A 19840-nucleotide genomic window follows, 5' to 3' on the forward strand; every position below is an offset into this window, starting at 1 on the left:
GAAGTTCTCCTCTGCTTTTTGGGTATGGTCAACTGAATGGTGGTGCTTCTCAGGAATTGTTACAGTTCACTTCAGGTGTATGGACCTCTGTGGTAACTGTGATGGTCAGGAAGGCTCTCCTCTCATCAGGAGAGATCCTGGTGATTGCTGTCCTGCTGCTGGGTTTCTTGCTCTGAATTTATTGAGCAGCAGCTGTTGCTCTTAAGGTGTAATTTTTGGGTGCAGCCCTCTTGAAGAACCAGGGATTCCCACAGTTTTGTCAGTTTAGCTAGGGATAACTGGTTGATCCTTGGCGCAGTATCTGAGGGCTGCTCTAATGGCTCTCTGGCTTTTGTAGGTCTTATGATGCAGCTGTGTGCCCCATTGCCCTAGTGGTACCCAATAATGGTGGGTGAGCACAGCACTCCTGCCTGCAGTAGAAGGCTAGAGCCTAGGGTCTGTGTGAATCCAAGAAGTCTTTTGGAGCTGGGTGTCCTGAGTGTTGGACCTGATGATCCCCCCTCTGTGGGGTTTCCTTCTGACAGGGATACCCAGTCTTTGCTTTGGGGACAGCCTTTCTGACTGGGATGGCGAGTAGAACCTGCAGGCACAGACTTACTTACGTGGCTCTGCTTTTCTGCCTTTTTGATGATAGGGTGCCTGGGCGTCTGCCCAAACTGGGTAACTTTTCCGGAGACCTTTTCAGGGTGGTAGTATCGGCTGAGTGCTCTGAGATCAGACCAGCTGTTTCCCTCCCTGTGGGTTTGCACGTGACAGAGAAACTCGGTCTCTGGTCCCCTGGGGCCCACAGTTCTATCTGGGGCAGCAAATCAGGCACGAATGCAGGACACTGTGCTGGTGCCTGGGTCCCTGGCTCTTGCTCTAGGCTGGTTCCTGGGGCACCAGTGGAAGCTGAGTCTTTTCCAGGGGATGTCTGGGTGACCTAAGGTCGGTCTCAATCGTTTCCTGCATGGGGGGGGGTTATCTCTCGACTGGAAATTGCAGTCTCTGATGTTGTGGTGCCCACAGTTTAGTCTGGAACAGTGATCAGAGCATGCTGGCGTGTGGCTCTGGGCTGGCGCTCAAGTGCCTGGGATCTCTTCCTCGAGGTTTAGCCAGGTGAGTAAAAGCTGATTGAATCCCCCACCATGGGGTATCCTTTCACCTAGGAAACACAATCACTTGTGTGTTATGGCTGCGAGTTCTGACTGCTGGTCACTGTGCCGATCCTGCTGTGCTGCTGGTCAGAATGAGAGTTGTCCCAGCACTGCCATCTTGCAGAACCCCAAATTACAAGCTTTTGTCTTTTCATGTTTTCTTGAATTTCTTTGATGGTTTGTGTTGAGAATTTTTTAGATTTAACATTTTTTTTGACGTATACAATGGTATCTTCCATTGTATCATCCACACTTGATTTTCTTTCTTCCATCTCTTGTAGTCTGTTGGTTATGCTTAGCTCTGTTGTTCCTGATTTCCTCTCAAGTTCTTCCTCTCCATGATTTCCTCCATTTGTGTTCTCTTTAATTATTTCAATTCTCATCAGATCTTGAACCATTTTGTTGATATCCTTCAACTGTTTGACTGTATTTTCCTTCAATTCCTTCATCTGTATGTTTGAACATTGCTCTGTTTCTTTTATTTCTTTCAGTGATTTATTTATTTCCTCTATGTAGGCCACAAACTGTTTCGCCAAATCTTCCTGTATTTATTTACAGATGGCCAGACTCTGTTTGACTTTATCTTCCTACATTTCTTTAAGGATGGCCCTAATCTGTTTTACTTTATCTTCCTCTGTTTCTTCATGCATTTAATTTGTTTACTCCATTCTCCTCTTCATAAGCATAAGTATAAGGTCCTCTTTCCAATTTCACTTGTTATAGGGTTTAGAGGGCTACTAGCCCCTGGATACCTGGGTTCTAGAGATGCCATATTGCTTTGGCTTTTATTTGGTAGTGTTTTTGTTTGTTTGTTTGTTTTGTCTTTTTTTTTTTTTTTTTTTTTTTTTGATGATCTCTACCCATCTCTCTGTCTGAGGTTTTGGCTGTTAATTTCTGGTGCCTGCTGAAATCCTGCTGTGGGGAGAAGACCCGTGGCAGGAATATGATTGTTCCCATAGAAGGTCTCCTCAGATTTTTGGGTATGGTCACCAAATGGCTGGTGCTTCTCTGGAATTGCCACATCTCACCTCAGGTGTATGAACCAGTGTCGAAACTGGCCATTGGTGGTCAGGCAGGCTGTCTTCTTACCAGAAAGAGTCCTGGAGGCAGTTTCACTGCTGCTGGATTTCTTGCTTGAATTTAGTGAGCTGCTTCTCTTACACTGTGTTTGCTGGTCACAGCCTTCTTGAAGAAATAGAGAGCCACATGGTTTGGTCAGTTTGGCTAGAGCAACAGGTTACCATTTGGAATAGTGTCTGAGATCTGATCCCATGGATCCAACGCTTCAGTAGGTCTCAGCTTGGAACTCTGTGCCCCAGTTACCAAGTGGTAATCAGTTGCAGGTGAGTGCAGCACTCATGCCACTGTCAGGAGGCTAGAGTCTGGTTCCTGCAAGAACCTAGAAACTTTTCTGGAGCTGAGTGTCCTGAGGTGGGACCTGATATTTCCCCCACCATGATGTTTCCTCCCAACAGGGAGACCCAGTCTGTGTTGTTTTGAGATCCACAGTTCAGTCTGAGATGGTGAGTAGAGCATTCAGGAGCTGGCAAGTCTCTCCACACTGGTGGGTTACTGGTGCCTGCAGTAACCCACAAACTTTTCCTGAGAACTTTTGGTGGGGTGGGGAGTTCGGTGGAGTGCCCTGAATTCGGACCTGATGTTTCTTTCACAATGGGGTTTTCTACTGACAGATAAACACAGTCTCTGGTGCCCTGGGGCCCTAAATTCTGTCTAGACAATGAGTTGGATATGCAAGCAAGTCTCTGGGATGGCTGCTGAGCACCTGCCTGAGCCAGGGACCTTTTCCAAAGACTGTATGGATGACCTGAGGTCAGGCTCTATAACTTCCTTCACATCAGAGTTATCTCTCAACTGGAAAGCCCTGTCTCTGGTGTTGGGGAGTCCAAAGTTCATCCTGGGATAGTGATCAGAGCACACAGGCATGTGGCTCTGGGCTGATAATCTAGCATCTACTGGGACCCAGGAATTCTTTCAGGGTTTATCTGGATGACCTGAGAATGGACCCTATAACTTCCCACACTGTAGTGTTTCCTCTAACCTGGGAAACACAATTGCTGGTGTTTTAGGGCCCAGAGTTTACTGTGTTAGATGCTGTGCAGTTACTGCTGCCCTACTCCTCAGACACAGTGTCCTCTTGCTGCAGCCATCTTGGATCCCCTCTGTGTGTATGTTTCAGAGATGTCTCACTGTGTGTACATGTGTGAGTGTAGGGGTGTGCATATTACATATCTATTTTTTCTAGTGTCCATGTATTTTCATGTTTGTGCCTCTTTTTTTCTTCTGAGAGAATTAAACTTGTTTGAACACTATGATAATTTTATTTATCCATTTTCCTTCACTGCTATTTCTACACTGGACAACTTCAATAATGTTGCCTTCAAGATGCAATCATAACATTTTCTGACTTTAGGTAAGCGTATATGGACTATAAAATGTTCTCTGTCTTTCAGATGTATTCTGTGCTGAAGAAGACCCTCTTCACTAATCCTGTTGGGGACACAGTGAATATGAACCAGAAAAAAAAATGTCAGGCAGAGTATGACATTTTCTATATTTGGAATCTCCCATACGATCTTGAACTTAAGTGGAAGATTGGAAAGTTTAGCCCACATTTTCAACAGGGTCAGCAGCTCCATTTATCAGAAGACATGCTAGAATGGACCACAGGAGGTAGACAGGTGGGTTTGACCTAACTATACTGATTTACATTATATAATAGCAAACACTATTAAGTGGGTCCATTTTGGCTTTTTTTGTGATTTAGTGACATTTTCATGTGAGGAAGCATTTTCTAGCCTATTTGATTATATTTCTTTATTGCACTTTTTGATGTGACATTTTATTAATTCTTTGATTTCTGACATGCCTACAGTATATTTTTACTATATCAAAACAGTGTTATTGTTTAAAATATGAATATAAAACTAGTTGTGACCACTATTTACGTGTATTTTCAGTAAAGTGAGCAACATTCTTATGGTACCATTGTGATTACTACACAATGATTTCCCTGTCTCCTGCTGGACATCTGACAAAGACACTGAAAAGAGAGAGGCTAATTTTAAGGAAGAAGTAAACATTTGCAAATATTTTTCAATTTTTTTGTTAATTTGTTTACTTTACATCCCCATAAAACCCTCCCTTTTCTCCTCTTCTCTCAGACCCTCCATCTCCCACACACCACAGGCAGTCTTACTGTCCTCTACATCTCCTCAGAAAAGGCTCAGAAAAAATATCTTCAATAGATATCAACCCAATACATCAAGTTGCAATAGGACCAGTCACAACCTCCACAACCATATATATGCAAAGCATACCAACAAAGGCAAACATATCTAAGGGCAAGCAACAGAGTCATATACAGTTTCTGCTCTTGCTTTTCAAAACCACACTTGACTCTGTTGGTTTCCTTGTGGCATTCTTATCCCCTTGGGCCCTTCTATCCTCACCTCCACACCCACTCTTTCACAGAATTCCCTAATCTTGGCGTAATGCATGGTTGTGAGTCTCAGTATTTGATTCAATAGGCTGCTGGGTGGATTCTCTCAGAGGACAGTTATGCTAGCTCCTGCCTGTAAACATAGCAGTGTATCCTTAATGGTGTCAGGGGTTGGTGCTCTCCCATGTGGTGAGTCTCTGTTTGTGCCAGGCTTTAGTTGGACATTCTTAGGGACTCTACTCTAGAGAACTTGTAGGCAGGGTCAATTTTGGGTTGAAGGTGTTCTAGGTGGATAGTGTTGACCTCCTTGCCACAGGAAGACCAATAGGGTCAATAACCTAGACCAATGGGGAATACAGAGAAGGAAGCACCATCTCAAGAGCAGAGCAGGCATGCACTGGAAACAGATCCACTACACATTTGTACCCAGTGGGCTGTTTGATCTTCATGTGGATTCCCTTTTAAGTTGAGAGGGTGCTCTCTATCACATGGACTTTGTTGCCTGCTTGTGATCACTTCCCCCTATCAGGGCTGCCTACTCTGGCCTCAGTGGATGAAGATGAGCTTAGCCCTAATGAGGCTTGATGGGCTGGGGTGGGTTCCTCTTTTCTGAGATGAGGAGGGATGGGGAGAGGAGCGAAGGGAGGGATCAGGAAGAGAGAATGTAGTGGCTGACTGGGGTATAAAGTAAATATGTAAGTTAAAAACAAAATTTTAAAAAATCACAAAAATGTCCCACATGAATAGCAAGCTGCATTAATGTTACAGATGTGCAGATAGCCAAGGTCCATCCCATGTATTCTCTCTTTTTCTTGGTTTAGTCTCTGTGTGACACTATGGACACCTATTAGTTGATTCTGTATGTTTTCTTGTGGTGTCCTTAACTGCTCTAGCTCCTTCATTCTCCCCTACACTTCTAGAATATTTCGTAAACTCTGCCCAATGTTTGGCTGTGGGTCTCTCTTTTTGTTTCTGTTAGTTGCCTGATGAAACCTCCCAGATGACAGCATGTCAGACACCTTTCAGGAAGTATACCAGAATAGGATTAAGAGTGTCAGGAGTGGCTTCTCTCTCATGGAATGTGCCTCAAGCTGGGCCAGTCATTTGTTGGTCATTCCTTCAATCTCTACTACATTGTTACTGCTGCACATCTTGTTTGCAGGAAAATTTGTTGGTCTAAGGTTTTGTGCTGGACTGGTATCATAACCTCCATTAGATGGATTTCTAGCCACAGGTTATGGCAACATAAGCTTCCATGCCCTCCATTGCTAAGAGTCCCAACCAGGGTCACCCTCATAGATTCCCAGGAGCCTCCGCTGTCCTAAATTTCTAGTTCTTCTTAAAGATGCCACCCCACTGATTGCTGTTCTGTCTACCTGTACTCCCTCCCTCTGGCCCTCAAAATTGCTCCTACTCCTTTTCTTATCCCCTCACTTTCATTTTGTTTCCTCTCTTGATCCAAAGCCAATGTCCATGCTGTTTCCTAGTGAGATTCAAGAATCCCTTCTCCCTTGATCCCTCCTTGATTCTTAGCTTCTTTGGGTCTGTGGATATTAGCATGGTTATTATTCACTTTACTGCTACTATCAACTTATAGGTAAGCACATATCATGTTTGTTTCCCTGTCTTGGTTACAACATTTAGAATGATCTTTTCTAATAATAATAATAATAAAATAAAGCAACTATCAATTGATTTCAATATTTAAAAAAATGAAAATAAAATTAATACTTAAAAAAATAAGTGCATTTTGAAGGAAACTGCCATTATGAGTTTTCACATAAGTATAAAAACTCTTTGTAAAAGCTTGAATCCCATTCCTCTCTGATATATATTGTTTCTAATTAATACATTAGTTTCATGTAAATATGTTTAAGGCTATACAGGTTGTTTGATATTCTGAAAACATTATGCTTGAATTCTCAATTGTGTGTCTAGGAGTCTTTATGTTTTTATTAAAAGAGTCATCATTTAAAGTAAAGAATGATCTTTTCTGGTTACATCAATTTGCCTGCAAATTTCATAATGTCATTGTCTTAATTCACTTTTATATTGAGGGACTTCTTAAGTTGTTTCTTGTATCTAGCTAGTACAAATAAAGCTTCTATGAAGAAAGCTGAATAAGTGTCCTTGTGATATTGTGGAATATCTTTTGGATATATACCCAGGCATGGTACAGATGGGTCTTAAAGTAGAGCTATTTCTGATTTTATGAGAAACTAGCAAATTGATTTCCAAAGTGGTTGTAAAAGTTTGTACTCTCAACAGCAATGGAAGAGTGTTCCCCTTGATCCTCATCTTTTCCAGCATGTGCTGTCACTAATGATCTTAGCCATTCTGACAGGTATAAGATGAAACAGAGTCATTTGGATTTGTATTTCCCTCTTGGCTAAATATGCTGAACCTTTCTTATTTGCTTCTCACACATTAGAGATTTCTCAGTTTAGAATTGTCTGTTTAACTCTACGTCCATTTTTAATGAAGTTATGTGGTTTGTTGGTGTCTAGTTTCTTGAGTGATTTATGTATTTTAGATATTAGACCTCTGTTGGATGTAGGGTTAGTGAAGATCTTTTATCATTCTCTAAGTTACCATTTTATCCTTTTCATGGTATCCTTCACCTTATGGAAGCATTTAGGTCCCATTTATCATCTGTTAATCTTAGTGCCTGAGCTGTTGGTATTTTATCACCTGTTCCAGGTCACTCCCTAAGTTTTCTTCTACTTAGTGAAACTGGTTTTGTGTTGACGTCATTGATACAACTGGATCATTGAATTTTGTGCAGAGTGATAGGCATGGATCTGTTAGCTTTCTTCTTCATGCAGACACCAAGGTAGCCCAACACCATTTGTTGAAGATGCTTTCTATTATCCATTGTATGAATTTGGTTTCTTTGTAAAAAATCAAGTGTCTTTTGAGATGCATATTTATTTTTTGATTCTTGCATTTGATTTCATTGACAGACCTGTCATTCTTTGTGATAATACCATGTGGTTTTTGTTACTATTTCTCTGTAGTACAGCTTGATATTAGGAATGGTGATACCTCCAGATGTTCTTGTATTATTCAGGATTGTTTTTGCTATCCTGTTTTTTTTTGTTGTTGTTGTTGTTTTAATTTTTCCATATAAAGTTGAGGGTTGCTCTTGCAAGGTTGGTGAAGAATTTTGTTGGAATTTTGATGGGAATTGCATTGAATCTATATATTGCTTTTGGTAAGGTGGCCATTTTTACTATGTTTAATCTACTACAACATGAACATGGGAGATCTTTCCCTCTTCTGTTATCGTCTTCAGTTTCTTTCTACAAACAAAGTCTTGAAGTTATTGTCATACAAATTTTTCATTTGCCTGGTTGGAATCATACCAAGACATTTTATATAAATTTTAGCTATTGTGAAATGTGTTACTTTTCTAATTTCTTTATCAGCCTGTTTATTGCTTATATGAGGAAGGATTCCCACTATATTTTAGTTAAATTTGTGTCTAACCAAGGTGTCCGAAGGTGTTTATCAGCTGTTGAATTTCTCTGGTAGAATTTCATGGGTCACTTATGTAAACAATCATATCCTCCATGAATACCCATAATTTGACTTCTTCTTTTCCAATTTGTGTCCACTTGATATCCTTTAGCTTTCTTATTAGTCTAGTTAGAACCTCAAGGACTATATTAAATATATACAGATAATGGGAAGCCTTCTCTTTGTCGGGGAAGCTTTCATGGTATAATGGATAATGGTATAATGGTATAAAGCCTGATAATGGACCTTCAAGTATCACCGTGGATTCTCCTCTCACCTGAGAAACACAAATGTCATGGTTTTGGGGTCCACAGTATAGCCTGCTGGTCACCCTGCTCCTCACTGCTGAGCTGCTGTTTAGATATCCTGGGTGGTTGGTAACACCATCTTGAATCTCCTTACCTTTAGGTTTCTTTTTTTAATATTAAATTTATTTTTTTATTTGAAATTTTTTATATTAATTATAATTTATTTAATTTGCATCCCAGCTGTCCCCCTCTCTCATTTGCTCTCAATCCCAACCTCTTTCCCTCATCTCCTCCCATGACCTTCTCTATGATAGGGAAGATCCTCCTCCCATTCCATATGACCTTAGCCTATCTGGTCCAATGAGGACTGGCTGCATTGTCTTCCTCTGTGGCCTGGAAAGGCTGCTCACCCCTAAGGGGGAGGTGATCAAGAGCCAGCCACTGAATTCATATCAGAGACATTCCCTGTTCCCCTTACTAGAGAATCCACTAGGACTCTGAGCTGCCATGGGTTACATTTGTGCAGGGGTTTTAGGTTATCTCCATGCATGGTTTTGGTTGGAGTGTCAGTCTCAGAAAAGACCCCTAGGCCCAGAGTTTTTGGTTCTGTTTCTCTCCTTGTGGTGCTCCAGTCTCCACCAGGTCTTTCTATCTACCCCTTCTTTCATAAAATTTCCTGTACTCTGCCCAGTTTGACTATGAGCCTCAGCATGTGCTTTGACACCCTGCTGGGTAGAGTCTTTCAGTGGCCCTCTGTTGTAAGCTCCTGTCTGTTCCCTATTTTCTCCCTCCTCCGATGTCCATCACATTTGCCTTTATGAATGAGGATTGAGCATCTTACTCAGAAACCTTCTTCTAGCTTACCTCCTTTAAGTGTAGAGATTTTAGTATGTTTATCCTATGTTAAGTGTGGAATATACATGTATAAGAGTATATGCTATGTTTGTTTTTCTGCTTCTAGGATGCCTCACTCAAGATGATCTTTTCTAGATCCCACCATTTGCCTGTATATTTCATTATTTCCTTGTTTTTAATTGCTGAATAGTATTCCATTGTTTAAATGTACCACAATTTCTGTATCTGTTCTTCAGTTGAGGGACATCTGGGTTGTTTCCAGGTTCTGGCTATTACAAATGAAGCTGCTATGAACATGGTTAAGCAAATGTCCTTGTGTCTTGTGCATATTTTGGGTATATGCCTAGGAGTGGTATAGCTGGATCTTGAGGTAGCACTATTCCTAATTGTCTCAGAAAGCACCAGATTGATTTCACAAGTGGTTGTACAAGTTTACATTTCCACCAGCAGTGGAGGAGGGTTTCCCTTTCTCCACATATTCTCCAGCATGTGTTATCACTTGAGTTTTTGGTCTTATCCATTCTGATGGGTGTAAGGTGAAATCTCAAGGTCGTTTTTTATTGAAAGTCTATTTTATTAGATATTAGAATGGCTACTCCAGCTTGCTTCCTGGATCCATTCACTTGGAAATTATTTTTCCAACCCTTTACTCTGAGGAAATATCTATTTTTGTTTCAGAGGTATATTTTTCATATACATCAGAAGGATGGATCCTGTTTTCATATCCATTCTGTTAGCTCTTTTCTTTTTACTGGGGAATTGAGCACTCTCATTCTTAGAAATATTAATCACCAATGATTTTTAATTGTGTTATTTTGAAGATCATGGTAGTGTATGTGTTTTTCTATCTGTGTATAGTAATATGTGCTTCTCTTGTTTTGGTTTTGTTGATGTGTTATTTATGTGTAGTTAGCTTCCTTGGATTTGAGTTTTTCTTCTAACATCTTCTGGAAGACTGGATTTGTGTACATATATATTGTTCACATTTGTTTTGTTGTTGAATATCTGTTGTTATTAAGGTCTTTTTTTTCTGCATGAGATTGTCTGGGCAGATATGTGTTCTTTCTTAGACCCTATATGACATATGCCCAGGGTCTTCTGGCTTTTAGAGTCTCTGTTCAGAAGTTGGGTGTAATTCTGATAGGCTGGACTTTATAAGATACTTAACTGTCTTCCCTTGCAGCTTTTAATATTCTTATTTGTTCTGTACTTTTAGTGTTTTAATTATGTAATGGGATAATTTTCTAATCCAATACATTTAGTGTTCTGCAAGTTTTCTGTATGTTTATAAGCATAAGTTTCTTTAGATTAGGAAAATATTCTATGATTTTGTTGAAAAAAGTCCCTTGGTGCTAGTAATGTCTTCTTCTATTTCTATTGCCTTATGCTTGCTCTTTTCATTGTGTTCCTGATTTCTTGGATATCTTTGTCAGGAACTTCTCAGGTTCATCATTTTCTTTGATCAATTTATATGTTTCTTCTATTTTGTCTTCTAGTCTTAAGATTTTCTCTTCCACCTCTTTTATTGTGTTGGTAATACTTGCATCTGTAGTTCTAGTTTTCTTCCCTGGGTTTTCCATCACTAGCATTATTTCAGTTTTTGTTTCTTTATTCCTTCTAATTCCATTTTCAGGTCTTGGTTTATTTTATTCATTTCTTTCACCTGTTGTATTGTAGTTTTTTGTAGTTCTTTAAGGGATTTATTTATTTCCTCTTTAAATACTTTATCATCATTATGAGATTGAATTTAAGGTCATCTTGTGCTTGAGCTGTGTGAAGATATCTAAGGATTGTTGTAGTACGATAGCTGAAGTGGGGGTGCCACGTTACCCTGACTCATTGATTATGCACTTACGCTGGCTTTTTGCCCTCTGGATGTCATTGGTGCTGGCTGTATGTTCCTGATGCTGGCAGGACTGAGCTTGAGGGCACATAGAGCTGTTGAACAATGGAACTCATAGATAATACACCGCTCGCTGCTGCTTGGTGTACACCAGCTAAAACTGACATGCCAGGGGTTGTCTGGGATGGTCTAACCCATTGTTCTAGGGTCCCTGCAGGTCTCCTCTGAAATGCAGAGCCTTGGGCTGAAAATGAAGCCCAGGGAACAGAAGACAGTTGTCTGTTGGTGGCTCTGTACCCAGGAGAACCATGCAGGCCCAGGATTTATGGAGAGGATTCTAATCTGCATGTTTCTGGGGTCAGGCTGCCTTTGTTTCCTTATGGAAGGCAGACAAAGCTGGAAAATGAAGCTCAAGTGATAGAGCACAATGCACTGCTGGTGGCTATAGTCCTAATGTGACCCTCTAGGCAGGAAATTAGTAAGGAGAGGTTTAATCTTGATGTTCTTTGAGTCCAGCAGTCTTCCTCTGAAAAGGCAAGCAAAATCATGGGCCATAATGTTAAACTCAGGAAAACGCTTACATCTTACCTATGCTGGTGATGCCACAGGTGGGCCTTTGTGGCATTTTTTAAAATTTTTTTACTATTAATTACACTTTGTTCATTTTGTATTCCCCCATAAGCCTCCTCCCCTCCCGATCCTACCCTCCCTCCCCCTTCCTCATGCCTGCCCTTCCCCAAGTCCAGTCCTCTTCTCCTTCCTTTTGATCTTAGTCTATCAAATCACCTCAGGAGTGGCTGCATTGTCATCTTCTGTGGCCTGGTAAGGCTGCTCCCCCCTCAGCGGGAGGTGATCAAAGAGCAGGCCAATCAGATTATGTCAGAGGCAGTCCCTCTTCCCTTTACTATGTAACTCACTTGGACACTGAACTATCATGTGCTACATCTGTGTAGGGGTTCTAGGTTATCTCCATGAATAGTCCTTGGTTAGAGTATGAGTCTCTGGGAAGTTCCCTGTGTTCAAGTTTGCTGGTTCTGTTGCTCTCCTTGTGTGGTTCCCATCCTCTCCAGCTCTTACTATTTCCCACTTCTTACATAAGATTCCATGCACTCCACCCAACAGGTGGCCATAAGTCTCAGCGTCTGCTTTGATTGTCTGTAGGGCAGAGGCTTTCAGAGGCCCTCTGTGGCAGGCATTTTTATTTTTTAATATAATTTGTTACAATTTATTCAGTTTGTATCTTAACTGTAGCCTGACCCTCATCCCCTCCCAATCCTCTCCTCCTTCCCTTCCTCATCTCCTCCCATGGCCCTTCTCAGTCCACCCTAGCCTATCAGGTCTCATCGACATTGTCTTCCTCTGTGCCCTGGCAAGGCTGTTCCCCACTCAGGGAGAATTGATCAAAGAGCCAGCCACTGAGTTCATGTCAGAGACAGAACCTTTTCCCCTTATTAGGGAGCGCAGTAGGAGACTGAGCTGCCATGGACTACCTCTGTGCAGGGGTTCTAGGTTATTTCAATGAATGAAACTTTGTTGGAGTATCAGTCTCAGAAAAGACACGTAGGCCCAGATATTTAGGTTCTATTGTTCCACTTGTGGAGCTCCAGAACCTTCCAAGTCTTTCTCTGAACTCTGCCCAAAGTTTGGCTATGAGTTTCACCATGTGCTTTAATACCCTGCTAGATAGAGTCTTTCAGAGGTCCTCTGTGGTAGGCTCCTGATTTGACCCTTGTTTCCACCTTCTTCCGATGTCTGTCCCAATGTCTGGGTTATGCGGGTGGAACTGGGAGCAGAGGAGCGAGGGGCCTTGGATCAGGCTATAAAGTGATTAAAGAAATAAATAAATGAAACAAACATAGACCATGATGAAACACTGTTTACAGGCTTGCTCTGCAAGATTCCTCATACAACACTGCCTGAGACAGCACTGTCCACAGTGACCTGAATAATCCTACATCAATTAGGAATTAATAAACTCTTCACTGATGTGACAACAACCCATCAGTTACAGAGAAATTTGTTGCTTCATGGTCCTTATGCTTTTTTACTATACTTGGTGCCAAGTTGATGAAAATAACTAGAAAATCCAGGTTATAAGTTCTGTGGTGCTTGCACAAAACAAAACACCAGTACTTATCCATAATTTCATGGAGTTTGGAGGCAACTCACATTTTCAGTAATCTACATCTATATACTCAAATAAGGTCAATTTGTGTATATAAAATAAGCTAACTGATATCTCAACATTCTGATATGTTATAGTTATGGAAGGAGTATGTTTAACTCTTGATGTCATCATGTGTCTATTTTTCCAGATGCCAGTCTCTGTTTGCAGTGCTGATTGTGGTCCTGGATTCAGAAAATTCTGGCAGCAAGGAATGCCACCCTGCTGTTTTGATTGCAGCCCCTGCCCAGAAAATGAAATCTCTAATGACACAAGTGAGTGTCTGATGCAAGATTAAACTGTCACATTGATCATAATTTTCCACACATACTGTAATTCTGAAGGTGTCTAAAAGGCAACTGCATATAAAATATATCACTTTCCTAAGTTAGTCCTTATAAGAATATGATCATAAAAATGTCATTGTAAGTAACTCCTTATGCCTTGACATATATATTTGAATTATTGTAGATTTATTTCAGAGAGCATTTTATCAAAAAGTTTTAATAATCACAATTGAGTGTTAAGTAATTGTATGCATTATTACTCCTAGTGATTTATCTCCTCTATTGCTACAATCAGATTGGATTTCATACATGATTCTTTATAAATATTTATTTATTCATTTTGCATACATAATTAGATGTGTGTGTGTGTGTGTGTGTGTGTGTGTGTGTGTGTGTGTTTCATGCAGGAGCCCATGAAGAATGGAAGAGGGCATCAGATCTGCAAGACTCTGTCATGTTGGTGCTGAGAATCGAATCCAAGTCCTCTATAAGATTAGCGAAGAGGACAAATAGTTACTTGTAAAATTAGCAGAAACTGCTAAGAATAAAAAGGAAGCTTCATTCAATTCTAGAGAGCTTTATTTCAGGGGGTTAATTTGATTTGAGTTCTAGAAATATAAAAATAAGTGTTGACAAAGAAAATCTGAGGAGTCCTCTATTCGATATCCTTATCTACTTCACCCAGCTAACAATGCCACAGTGTAATAGATTCAAATGGGTTTGTACTCAAAGCAAGAAGTCACGGCCATTGAACTGGTATTATCATGTATGCATCCATATTAGGCAAAGGATTATTTGTTTATGGTTGGTTATTGCAATGGCCCAGATATATTTTCACTTCTATGACATGTCATCCTGTAGGACACAAAGGGTATTCATGGCCAGTGAGAGGGCTCAACACTTAAAACCCTTTCTTTTAAAGCTGATGACCTGAGTTCATCACAAGGAACTATGTAGTGGGAGGAAGTACCCAATTCCTTGTAGTTGTCTTCTGACATCCACGTACTCCTACATACAACAGATTAAAAAGTAATTAAACAAAGTGTAATGAAATTTTTAAATGTAAAAACAAATGAACATACTTATATATTTTTTGCAGTTTTTCTTTCTTTCTTTTTTTTTTTTTTGCTAAGGATTATTTATATAGTATTCTGCCTTCAGGTACGACTGCAGGCCAGAAGCAAGCACCAAATATCAAATGGCTATGAGCCACCATGTGGTTGCTGGGAATTGAACTCAGGACCTCTGGAAGAGCAGACAATGCTCTTAACCTCTGAGTCATCTCTCCAGCCCTATTTTTGCAGTTTTAAGCATTATTTTTATATATTATTCCTATACATTAATATGTATTATTATATTTATTTATTTTATTTATACAACTTTCACCTCTCACTCTCGGCCTCTCCTTCCCCAATCACTCTCAAATTCATTAGCTCTTTTGTTACTTTTACATGAAATCACATAAACACACATACAGACACACAGCCTACTGATTCCATTTAGTGTTGCTTCTATATCAATGTGTTTGAGCTGGAGAAATTGAACTAGAAAATGTATCGCAGGTCTTGTCTTAGTATAAGACAGTTTCCATTTCTCATGAAAATAGCATTCTTACAAGAGATGGACTTCAGGAGGCACTGAATCCATAGAATCTATTATTTTAAAATTTCACTGAATAATTTTAGCTTCTGTGAATGCACCTGTGTCAGCCATTTAATCATATCATCAAGAATGTAGTAAAACTTGTGTATGTCCCTACAACATGATAAATTACCTCATCAACATACAATTGAACAAAGATATGATTGTTTGATTTCATTCTCCAAAAAGATAATGAGAATTAGCAAATGAAAACATTGCTCTGCAGTGTTGTCTTTCAATTACACCCTCAGCAACACAAGGCAGATATTTCACAGCTTCTTCATCAGACTTATTGAAAATGTCCTGTCAACACATGCTCAAGGTGCACTAATCTCCATTCTCCATCAGATTTGGATCAGTGTGTGAAGTGTCCTGAGGACCAATATGCCAACCCAGAGCATAACCAGTGCATTCAGAGAGCTGTGGTCTTCTTAGGCTATGAAGAACCCTTGGGTATGGCTCTGGCCATAATGTCCTTGTGCTTCTCTGTATTCACTGCTATAGTTCTTGGAGTCTTTGTGAAACACCATGCTACTCCCATTGTAAAGGCCAATAACTGCACTCTCAGCTACATCTTGCTCATCTCACTCATCTTTTGTTTCCTATGCTCCTTGCTCTTCATTGGCCATCCAAACTCAGTCACCTGCATCCTGCAGCAAATCACATTTGGAGTTGTATTCACTGTGGCTGTTTCCAGCGTGTTGGCCAAAACTATTACTGTGGTTCTGGCTTTCAAACTCACAATACCTGAAAGAAAGATGAAGTACATCCTGGTTTCAGGAACACCTAACTACATCATTCCCATCTGTACTCTCATCCAAATGATTCTCTGTGCAATCTGGTTGGGAGTTGCTCCTCCCTCTATTGACATTGATGCACACTCTGAGCATGGCCGTATCATCATTGTGTGCAACAAGGGCTCAGTTATTGCATTCTACTGTGTCCTGGGATACCATGGCTCCCTTGCCTTAGGAACGTTCACTCTGGCTTTCTTGGCCAGGAAACTACCTGATACTTTCAATGAAGCCAAGTACTTGACATTCAGCATGCTGTTGTTCTGCACTGTGTGGGTCACCTTTCTCCCTGTATATCACAGCACCAAGGGAAAGGTCATGGTGACTGTAGAGATCTTCTCCATTTTGGCTTCCAGTGCAGGGCTGCTGGGATGCATCTTCATCCCCAAGTGCTATGTAATTTTGTTAAGACCAGAGAGAAATTCTTTTAAAAACTTAAGGAAGAAAACGTCATCATGAAATCACATTACATAATTATGACTGACAAATATAATGTTAATACAGAACCACCTATTAAGATACAGTGCAAGACATATGCATTAGATAGTGACTTTTTTTCTAGTGAGGATGCGTAGCAGTGTCATGGATACAACTTTTCTGTACTAATCATCTAGACATCCACCTAGTTTTCAAGACCCAGCTCTTAAGCATTACGGCATAGTGATACTGTTCTTTATTTTGCTGTTTAGTAAGAGATAAAATCGAAATCAGAAGTTTTTTGGTGCGTGTGCAAATTTGTCAGGAATTAAGTGCTGAGAGAAATCATAGAATGTTTGTAGGAAAAGTGAGTGAGCATTTGCAGATGACGGTAAAAACAATGTTCCCTCTTTCAGGGGGAAGATTAGAGTATCCCGAAGCATCCTGGGAGGGGGAGGAATAAAACCGAGTAAGTGGTGGGATGGCTTGTGAAAGATTAGAAACAGTATTGCAGAAGACAGACAGATGTCTCAGCAGTTAAGATCATGTGCTGTTTTTGCAGAGGACCTGTGCTCAGTATCCATCCCCCACATCCTGTAATTAAGATGGTATTGTAACAATAGTACCAAGGAAACAGATGCCCTCTTCTGCTTTACAATAAATGAAAAGAAAACACAAGTTGGATGTTACAGATTACTTCAGTAAAAATATGAAGAGATTTTTTTTTAGTTATTTCAGGTATAAAATCAGTCAACAAAAAATTCAATAACTAAAGCTACAAATCCATAGGGACCAAATGAAAAATTTTCAAAATTAATGGGAGGTATTACCTGGCTGAGGCCTAAATTGGATTGAGTACCTATGAGTTAAGTTAATTGGTTTCAGATCCAAGATGGCTGCACCCAGAGAACACTGTGTCTGAGGAGCAGGACAGCAGTGTCAGTATAGCAACCAAGAGACTGAACTCTGGGCCCTAAAACACCAGCGATTGTGTTTTCCAGGTGAGAGGAAAACTCCCGGTGTGAGAATCAATTGGGTCCATTCTCAGGTCACCGAGGTAAACCCCAGAAGAGTTGCTGGTCCTGGCAGGCACTCAGAAAGCCAGCCCAGAGTCACATGCCTGCATGCCCAGATCACCTTCCCAGGCTAAATTGTGGTCACCACAACAACAAAGACTGGGATTTCAGGTTGTGAGAAAACCCCACAATGAAGGAAGCACATGGGATCGACCTCAGGTCACTCATTCAATCCCTGGACAAAGTCTTGGTGACTGGCAGGTGCACAACTGCCAGCCCATAGTGTGTTACTCAACCACCAACTCAGATACCTGCTGTGTGCCCGATTCATCATCCCAGGCAGAACTGCGGGCCCCAGGGCACCAGAGACTGGGTTTCCCTGTTTGGAGAGAAAGCAGGTCTGAGCTTAGAATACTCAGCCAATCCCTACCCCCCCCCACTCACAAACATGGAAAAGTTCTCAGGAAAAGTTCCTGGGTTCCTACAGGTGCCCACACCAGCTCGGAGCCACCACTAGTCTACACCTGCATGCTCTGCTCATCACCCCACAGACTGTGGACCCCAAAACACCACAGACTTGGGTCTCCCTGTTGGAATGAAATGCCACAGTGGGAGAAAACATCTGTTCCAACCCCAGGACACCCAGCCCTGCAAATGTTACTGGGTCCCTGTAGGCTCTAGGCTCTACCTCCTACTGCAAACATGAGAGCTGTGCTTACCTGCCACTAATTACCGCTTGGGTGCTGGGGCACAGAGCTCCTACAGAAGCCTGGAATCCCGGAGATCAGCCTCCAGACACTGCTCCAAGGGGCAACAAGTTATCCATAACTAAACTGACCAAACTGCGGAGCTCCCAGGTTCTTCAAGAGGGCTGTGCCTAGAAAAGAGTGCAAGAATAACAGCAGCACCTCTTTGATTGCATTTTCCTGTTTTTCCTTCAATTCCTTCACCTGTTTATTTGAACAATCTTCTGTTTCTTTTATTTCTTTCAGTGATTTAAAGTATTTTCTCTCTAAAAGCCAGAAACTGTTTGGCTGCAACTTCCTGTATTTCTTTACAGATGGCCATAATCTGTTTGTTTTTATTTTCCTCTATTTCCTTATGGATGGCCACAATCTGTTTGACTTTATCTTCCTCTAAGTCTTTACGCATTTTATTCCCTTCCTCTGTTATCCTCTTCATGAGCATAGATGTTAGGTCATCTTCTTGAATTTCAATTATGCTGGGGTGTCCAGGGCTACTTTCCCCTGGATAAATGGGTCTGGACATGTCATATTGCTCTGTCTTTTGTTGGTTGAGCTTTTATGCTGATCTCTACCCACTGTGCTATCTTAGGTTTTGGGTGTTAGTTTCTGGTGTTCCTGGAATTCTGTGATGGAGAGAATCCCCTTGGCAGGAAGATCGTTTTTCCTGAAGGAAGCCTCCTCAGCTTTTTGGGTATGGTCACTGTATGGCTGGTGTTTTTCAGGAGTTGCCGCTGCTCACCTCAGGCATACAGACCTGAGTGGTAACTATGGTTACCACTTGTTAGTTGAGAGGGCTCTCCTCTCACCCGGAGAAGTCCTGGAGACAGCTGCCCTACTTCTGGGTTTCTTGCTGTAAATTTAGTGATATGCTGTTATAGCCTGGGTGTCCCGTGGTTTTGTTACGAATAACTGGTTGCCCCTTGAAGCAGTATCTGGGGATTGATCTTGGGGATCCCAGGCTTCTGAGGTTGGGGCTCTGTGCCCCAGTACCCAGGCGATAATCTGTGGCAGGTGAATACCGCTCTCCTGGTAGCAGCAGGCCAGCTGGAACAGCAGGTCCCTGGGTTGGACCTTTTCCAGGGATATACTGAGTAGCCTAAGTCCATCCCCTTTTGCTTCCATCCCTGTGGATATTTCTCCCAACAGGGACTCCAAGTCTCTGGTTCCCTGGGGCACATAGCTCTGTCTGTGGTGAATAGTTGGTGCACAGCCGGTCTCTAACAGAGGTCATGAATCAAATGGACCTAACAGACATGTACAGAACCTTACACCCAAACACAAAAGAATTTATCTTCTTCTCAGCACCTCACTGAACCTTCTCCAAAATAGACCATATGGTTGGTCACAAAGAAAGCCTCAACAGATACAAGAAGATTGACATAATCCCTTGTATCCTTTCTTCTTTTTTTTTTTTTTGGAGATTTCTGAGTCTTATTTATTTATTTATTTATTTATTTATTTATTTATTTTGGTCTTACTCTTTTTTTTAATTTTTTATTTAACTTTTATTAATTACACTTTATCATTTTGTATCTCCCCATAAGCCCCTCCCTCCTCCCCTGCTGATCCCACCCTCCCTCCTCTTTCTGCATGCATGTCCCTCCCCAAGTCCACTGATAGGGGAGGTCCTCCTCTCCTTCTTTCTGATCTTAGTCTATCAGTTCTCATCAGAAGTGGCTGCATTGTCATCTTCTGTGGCCTGGTAAGGCTGCTC

General features: G+C 41.2%; 1 protein-coding gene across 1 annotated transcript in view; it reads left to right on the forward strand.

Moving 5' to 3' along the window:
• Positions 1-16406, forward strand: part of LOC110540658 (vomeronasal type-2 receptor 116-like) — a 32425-nt gene extending 16019 nt beyond the window's left edge. Inside the window, exons 4-6 of the mRNA XM_021627417.1 lie at positions 3608-3835; positions 13377-13500; positions 15502-16406. Of these exons, the coding sequence (XP_021483092.1) occupies positions 3608-3835; positions 13377-13500; positions 15502-16406 (1257 nt within the window). The remainder of the gene's footprint in view (positions 1-3607; positions 3836-13376; positions 13501-15501) is intronic.
• Positions 16407-19840: the final 3434 nt, after the last annotated feature.

This window comes from Meriones unguiculatus, chromosome 14 (genome assembly GCF_030254825.1).
Source record: "Meriones unguiculatus strain TT.TT164.6M chromosome 14, Bangor_MerUng_6.1, whole genome shotgun sequence".
In the NCBI taxonomy this organism is placed as follows: Eukaryota; Metazoa; Chordata; class Mammalia; order Rodentia; family Muridae; genus Meriones; species Meriones unguiculatus.